Source organism: Oryzias melastigma, unplaced genomic scaffold, assembly GCF_002922805.2.
Source record: "Oryzias melastigma strain HK-1 unplaced genomic scaffold, ASM292280v2 sc00184, whole genome shotgun sequence".
In the NCBI taxonomy this organism is placed as follows: domain Eukaryota; kingdom Metazoa; phylum Chordata; class Actinopteri; order Beloniformes; family Adrianichthyidae; genus Oryzias; species Oryzias melastigma.
The window spans coordinates 636,722-644,355 of record NW_023416879.1 but is presented as its reverse complement, the minus strand read 5'-3'; the positions used below and the strand labels follow the sequence as shown (position 1 = coordinate 644,355).

Here is a 7,634-nt window from a genome sequence, read left to right as displayed (position 1 = left end):
GGGGGGGGGGGGTCTTTATCTTCTATGTTACACGAGCTGCGTCTGAATGACAGCGCTTTGCTGTCAGCGTTACTTCTGTCTCTCTGTGACCCAGTTTGATGACTTGCTGTTCCGCATTAGTTCGAGTAGGGAAAAACTAAAACAAGAATATTAATATCTCAATATAAATAAGAAAAATATCATAAAATTTAGGAATAGAACGATTCTACTCCATGTTTGCTTTAGATGGCACTTCTTCTACGTTGCTGTTAGTAACAAATACTGATGCACATACCTTCAGTGCTCTCTAGTGGTTAGTGGGAAACAACCGCTAAAAGACAACTGGTTAGTGGGAAAATAGCAAATATATGAGCCTATTTATATCTGAAAAAAACAAAAGTCACAAACAAGCTGCTCCTGATTGGAATCTGGAAAATACAGTATTTTGAAAGCAATGTATTTTAGTGCAAAAATGGTTAACAAATCTCTCTTACAGGTCAGAAAATCAAAAGATTCAGAGACTAGAGACATCTTTGTGTGCAAGAGACATATAAACCAGTCACTACCTCAACTATTGTGAGATTTGTAGTAGGCATCAAATTAGAAACTCTATCCAAGGTTAACATTCAAGATTGAACACAGTTCAGGATGTCTTTGTTTTGGTACATGTAACCTGAATGTGTTTCAGTTCTAGCAGCAGAACATCCCAACTTTTGACTGAAATGAGTCTGTTATTGTGAACTCTTATTCTTTTTTGTGATTATTTTAAAAGATGAATGTGAATGCTTTATAATGTAGTAGCTCCTGCTCCAACATAAAACTCCAATAAAAATATAGTAATGCATTTCTTTGGCCAAAGTTTGTTTGGACTAGAAACAGTGGGACTGAAGAAAAGACAGGAAGCAGAGCTGGAGGTAGCAGAGATGAAGATGCTGAGGTTCTCTTTGGGAGTGACCAGGATGGATAGGATCAGGAATGAATACATCAGAGGGACAGCACATGTTAGAGGTTTTGGAGATAAAGTCAGAGAGGCCAGACTGAGATGGTTTGGACATGTTCAGAGGAGAGACAGTGAATATATTGGTAGAAGGATGCTGAGTCTAGAGCTGCCAGGAAAGAGGTCTAGAGGAAGACCAAAGAGGAGGTTTATGGATGCAGTGAATGAAGACATGAAGGTGGCTGGTGTTAGAGTGGAGGATGCTGAAGACAGGCTTAGATGGAGGAAACTGATTCGCTGTGGCGACCCCTGAAGGGAAAAGCCCAAAGGAAAAGAAGAAGAAGAAGATTTCTTTGGCCAAAGTTACAATCTTATTTGTTGGTCTCCTAAACATTACGTTGGCCCATATAGAAAATCAACTAGAATAATGTATATTAAATTCTTATTGTAATTTTTTATACACTGCAATTCATAACGAATCCACATTATAAACCAAGACTTTATCTACAACAAAACACAAATTTTCTTCCAGTCATTGAAATTCTAATTCTAATTATCTTTACAGACTGGAATATTCTCATCTGAGTATTAGTCCTCCACTGAAAAGAATTTGTATATCCTCAACGGGATGACTTCCAGGGAGCTGAGTGGAGCTTCTAGACTGCATTCCTCCCACGTCCTGCTGGTCTTTCATATGTTCCTGCCTTACTTGCAGCCGAGTTTCATGGATCAGGTGTGCTGGCCGCCAAGGACTATAAACATGTACACAAATGCATGAACTGCACTTCTATTGTCGGTGAACTGGAATGTCTTTGTAGTTGGGATAAATGAATAGCTCTCCTCTTTCTTTCGGAACCTGCAGTAAAGCTTTTTGGACTTGGATCCAGTCTGTAGTCTGTACTGCTACTTGTACACTGAGGCCAGGTTTTTGACGCTACCTGCTGAGCGAGGTTTGTCACCATCTTCCTTTCTTGGATGTCTTTGGTTGAGGCTCTTGGAGCGCATTGTTGGATACATCCTGTCCTCTCCAAGCAGAAGCTCCTCCTCCTCATGATTACCATCCAAAACCTCATCTTTGTGCTCTACAGTTGACAGGTTGGACTCCTGCTCCGCACTTTTACTCTTCCCCATTGCTGTGAAGAGACTGGTGGGGCTCTCCTGGTCCTGCTGGGGAGGACTGAAGATGATGCTACTGATGGAATTTTTGGTATTCATGGTGAGAGATGACAAATATTGCGTAACCCTTGACCTCTCCAGTGGAAAAGACACGGCTGCTTCAAGCCGGCTCTTCTTTATTGACTGGTCAACATCAGTGGCCTGAGGGGATGTTGCAGAGCTGTGGGGGAGTCTGCGGTCTGGGTCACACAGGGATATCAGGATGTCTGGAGATACCAGGAGAGACTGAGTCCTGTCCCTTGGTTCTCCAGAATCCAGAGAGCTAGACTCCTTCAGATCATCTGAACACAAGAAGCAGGAGATCAGTCATCAGTGGTCCAGCAGTTCAGTAAACATGTAATCTTCATAAAAAAGTGATCAGAACCAGACGTCATAGAACCATTCTCTAAACACCCATACACAGTTTTAACCTAAAAGGGTAACCAAACCCTAAGTCAACTTTTTTGTTCATTGACCTCTATAAATGGGGCTTTAAAAGTGCTGTCTGTTGGTCATTGACATTTTTTTAATAAATTTAAATAAACTTGTTTAATCCTTGAAAATACACTCTAAAACCATTAGTATCCTGCCTTCTACATTTTGAATTGAAGTATTACAGTTGAATTCTGTGATTGGTCAAACCATGTAAGTTTCAGAAGTCTGACGTTATGATCTGCAGTAATTAGAGCACTCCTCTCCAGCCCCGCCCCTCTGACTGGATTTTCAGATTTCGCTTGTGGGTGGAGTCAGCCTCCAACTTCCCTGTTTGGTTGCTCTTTAAAAACAAGTTCACTTTAAAAACTTCATGCAGAAAGTTCATGAAGAGCATGAGGACTGACGTACTGTACCTCTATGCACACATCTCCTTTCTCTACATTTATTTTACATGTTCTCTGCAGGCTGTTTTCGGTAACAGACTAACAAACCCACTATATTTCAGGCTGCTGACCTCATGGGCATGTCACGTGTCTCGTCCTACCTGCCAGGCCTCCTCCCTCCAGGTTTGCTGACTGTCTGTCGGGGCTCAGACGGACTGCCCTGTCATCCACATCCCCACCCAAAGATGTCTTGTCGTCCAGTGGGTATCGGTAAATGCTGTAGCCATCAGCGCTGCCAATGCTGCTATGCCGCTGTAGTGATGACGGTTCGTATGTGGAGGATCCTCTGGAGCAGACCAGCTCGGCCCGGTCGACTCCTGCCAGCTTCTCCAAAGCATTCATCATCCGATTGGAGAACTCCTCCAGCTGAGCCAGACGGATGTCCACTGTCTGTAGGGAGGCCTTCATGGAATGCTCTCTCTCATTGACCTCCTCTAGACGCATGGCCATGTTCTCCACCCTGAACAAGCCAGAGGCTCGCATTAGGACAAGACTGAGAATGAACCTGGAGTCAACTCATCATTTCACAGAGCTGAACCAACAAACAGCATTCAATGTTTCACATTAAAACTAAAGTTTATGTTTGTAAAGATAAAGTTTTTGTAACCACTGTTATTTAACCTTTAACACACTTTTATGATAAGTTTACTGAGAAAATTTTTTTTTAAATAAAAGTCGAAAGTGAGAAGAACCTCATCCACAACATCCTGCTGGTTTTTATTCAAATAAACTGCACCGGTTTCCAAACCACAGTCTCATTGATCATCTGGTTACAGTTAGTCTGACCTGTCAGATGTGACTCGTATTCTCTCATTTGTGGACGACTGATTTTCATCTTCTTTTCCTCTGAAGTATTCTTCCACGCACTGCTCTTCAAACTCGTGCAGACTCTTCAACTCATCTGCGTTCAGCACCAGCTCTGAGGAAACACACACACCTCAACACTCCCTGGTTCTGGTGTTAAAAAGTCCAAATATAAAGAAAATATGCAAGCAGCAGAAATGATACATTTCAATAAAAAAACTGAACTGACTTTCCAGCCAGTTTTGTGATGGAGGTTATTTCATCTATGCGTTCTTGCCCATACTATACTTTTTATGCCAGCAGATGAGTCAGAAACCTCAACAACAGGTAGACAGTATTCTTGTAACTGGAAGAAAGTGCAACAATTATGGTCCAGAAGAAGCAATATGCTAAGCCTTTCAAGACTTTGGTCTTTTTTAAAGAAAAGCAAAGTAGTTCTGGATGTCGCTAAACCAAAACAGACTCACTTATACGTGAAACCATCATTTGTTTTCCTGTACAGCAGTCACTAGCAGGCCATAACCAAATGATGATGTTTCTCTACTCCCTTTTTCTTTTCAGTCCCACCCTCTGTGTTGGTCATGTTTGTTTGTCACACCTGGCTGTCCTACCTGTTGCTTGATTCTGTCAGTAGACACAGTGTAAGCTGGGCTCTGGCAGAACCTCCTCTGTTTCTGTGTTAAAGCCATATATTCATCAACATTCTAGTTCCTGTTGGCTCATTTTTACAAAAGTTCCTGTTTGAGGTTTTTCAATCCAATGTCTCTTTCTGCTAATTAAATATTAGTTATAATTAGGGATGTAACGATTCAGTCAAGGCATAATTGTATTAACAGTCTTAAAATCCTGATTTTGATTGTTTCCATTTTTTTCCCAACACAATGAATTAAAGGTATTTTAGGACCAAGTTGTCATGGTTCAGCCCTGCTCCTTCACCCCTCCTTCCTTCCTCTCTAATCTCACTCACTTGTGTAGATTAAGCTCTCATTAGACTCCAGCTGGTGTTCACACTATTTAAGATCCTCAGTTTTACTTCCACACTGCCAGTTTGTTGAATCAGTCACGTTCCAGCTAGTCACAGTCTTTGTCTATATAGTCTTTTCATGTTTTGACCCTTCTCTGGCCTGGTAATGAGTTTAAGCCTGTCCCCTTTGGAGTTTTTCTGGTTTTTCCTCCTCTGTTTTCACCCTGGGGAGTGTGACGTTTCCAGCTCCCTCATCTCATCACTGAGTAAAGCTGATCCAACATTGTTCTTCACCCTCTGGTGGATCATCAGCCTCTACACAGCAGCAGTGGAGAATCCTCCATCATTCCTCTGACACCATCCACCCTGCACTCGATGCTTCCAAGTCTCCTTCCTCACGCCTGCTTCTGGAGCTCACTGGTGCATCTGGCGGCAAACCCACTACCTTCCTAATAAACACTTCAATTGTGACCTGTGTTTGCTCTGTTTGGGTTGTCCTCCTGTTTTCCTAACACAAGTATGTTTTCTTTTTGCCCCTCACATCAAACTGTCTGTTTTCCTACTAACAGCATTCAATATAAATAAACAATTATACATAATACTGAAATGATCACAAATCCTTTTATACTCTCATCATGTTGTGCTCCACGTGTGACGGACCGTTAATAACATGATATTCATGTCAATGCATGTGACGGACCGCTCTGCACCTGCTCAGTGCAACCCTCCCCCGGCCACTGTCCATGCTAGCACTAAGCGCAAATGATTGTTCATGTGCAGCTTGCAGAGAAAAAAAGACAGAGTTAAAAAGAGCATGGCTCCCAGGAAGGAGCAGCATCATCACCATGACTGTTGTTACGATAGGTTGGCAGTAAAGTTGAATGAAAATTTAGGGTGAGGAACGAACCTTGAATTTATGCTAATGGTCGTGATTGCAACATCAAGAAATCCTGGAGGGACTGACTTTTGTGAAACTTTTGATTCTGGTGCGGGAATTTCCCAGGAGGGAAGCACAGATGAAGAGCATGCAGCCAGTCCTCTACTCACACACACACTCACAGTGAGCCTGCCTTTAGAAATGTCATCTGCTCTGCATTTTTCTAAATGTGGGCACAGGCCGAGAGAAGATGATTTCTAATTTTCTGCACCGATGAACATGTTGACGAGTTTGAATCTTTTTTTTACCGATTCCTGAAGAATCGTTACATCCTTAGTCAAAATCTATTATGACTGCCAGTTCGGATGCATTTGGGTCACAGTTCAATAAAAGCCATGAAAGTGACTGATCCAGCTGTGCAAATTATCCCTGTTTAACTGTTTTACTTCAAATATATCAAAAATCTAATTGTTCAAAGTTGTTAGACCTTGAGGCGATACCAGACCAACGACTCCACAGACAAACTGTTTTCTGCTTGTTGTCAGTCACTTTAAGCTCTTTTATTTTGACAGAAATGACTGAACCAAATTCCTGTTGAGCGTTGTGCAGTGCAGTCATTAAATCATCTCGAAGCTTCCAATACCGCTTCCAATGGAAGCGTGAAGCTTCTCTAAGGCTCTCTTTTTTCATAAAAGCTTTGTGTTTTTACAACTCAGAGATGGTAAATGGTGGTAACAGAGATGAAAAAAATAAAAGCCAGCACTGTGTCATGCTCCCGCAGTTTACATAGAGATCTGTTTGAATGATGTGCTGTACATTTGTCATCTTACCAGGAGGAGTATCAGACTCCAGCCCTCGAGGGCCAGAATCCTGATTTTTCAGAGACCCACCCTTACCTGCTGCAGATTAATTTGATCAGGTCAGTTTTGTCAATAAAAAGCTACAATGGCTAGTTTGAAAACACAAAGGACACTGGTCAGTAAACCCTAGAGTTTACACCTATGCTTTAGACAGGTATCTACTACATTTGCATGCACTCTGATAAAAATGATTTAATGGTAAGTACAAGAGTCATTTGTTCATCCGTAATATATATATATATATATATATATATATATATATCAGAGTCATTTGAGCAGGACTTATTAGCATGGACAAGCACAGCATGAACCTGGGCCTGAAGGCCCTGCCCCTTCTCTGAGGGGCGTGTCTTACGCAGTCTCCGCTCGCGCTCGTCATGTTCCCCCTCCGGTCTCTGTCTGCAGCGACAGCAAAGCCTCTTCAGGACGATGTAGATGTGGGGGAGGATGATGAGCGGTGGTGGCAGGATGGGGCGGTCATGGAAGGTCATGATCAGCTGATACCTCTGGAATTTCCACACCTGGTTGGAGATGGACTTCACTTCAAAAAAGGTGTTGCTGTGGAGAAAGTGGCAGCTGAGGTTATCACTGGGCTGAGTCTGTATTTGACTGACACGAGGCAGAGGGTGGAAGGACGGAAACTCAAACCTTTATTTGTCTAATTTGAAGTTTAATATGCGTCCACTTCAACTAATTTACACTGACTTATAGGGAAGATTTTTTTCAGGACAGAAGAACTTATTTTTCTTTCTGAAAAGCAGCAGACAGGTATTTTCACAGCTTCTACTGAGGTCTCACTACAGCATTTATGTTGTACTGAGTTCCTTAGTTCTTCTTGTGTTGGTTTCCTTTTGTGTCTGTTTGTTGCTGTTGCAAAAGTTTCAGTTCAGTTTAATCTAAAGCATAGTTTCACATTATTTCTAAGACAAGCAGTAGTTCCAGGTTGGCAGGATGCTTAGAAGTTCGCTTTCCACTGTTTTTGCTGGGGTTTTAGTTTCTGAGCTGAAATATCCACTTCATGACCAACAAGTTTCCCATCTGAGTTGATTCAGTGGCAGATTGGTGAAGTTTGTGCGTTCACATTGACTTTACTTAACAGGAGGAATGTAATCTGGCCAAAACGCAAACAAAGGATTTTAAAAGAGGTAAACATTTCCTCTGCGCATTTCCAGAAACAGAA

The 7,634-nt window shown here is 42.0% G+C and overlaps 1 protein-coding gene across 1 annotated transcript in view; it reads right to left on the bottom strand.

The window, feature by feature from the left end:
* Positions 1-1,195: 1,195 nt before the first annotated feature.
* The window catches only part of LOC112138620 (transient receptor potential cation channel subfamily M member 1), a 44,186-nt gene continuing 37,747 nt past the window's right edge, over positions 1,196-7,634 (bottom strand). The window contains exons 22-25 of the mRNA XM_036210709.1: positions 6,810-7,102; positions 3,736-3,868; positions 3,051-3,409; positions 1,196-2,373 (exon numbers count right to left, since the gene is read on the bottom strand). Of these exons, the coding sequence (XP_036066602.1) occupies positions 1,820-2,373; positions 3,051-3,409; positions 3,736-3,868; positions 6,810-7,102 (1,339 nt within the window). The 3' untranslated portion in view covers positions 1,196-1,819. The remainder of the gene's footprint in view (positions 2,374-3,050; positions 3,410-3,735; positions 3,869-6,809; positions 7,103-7,634) is intronic.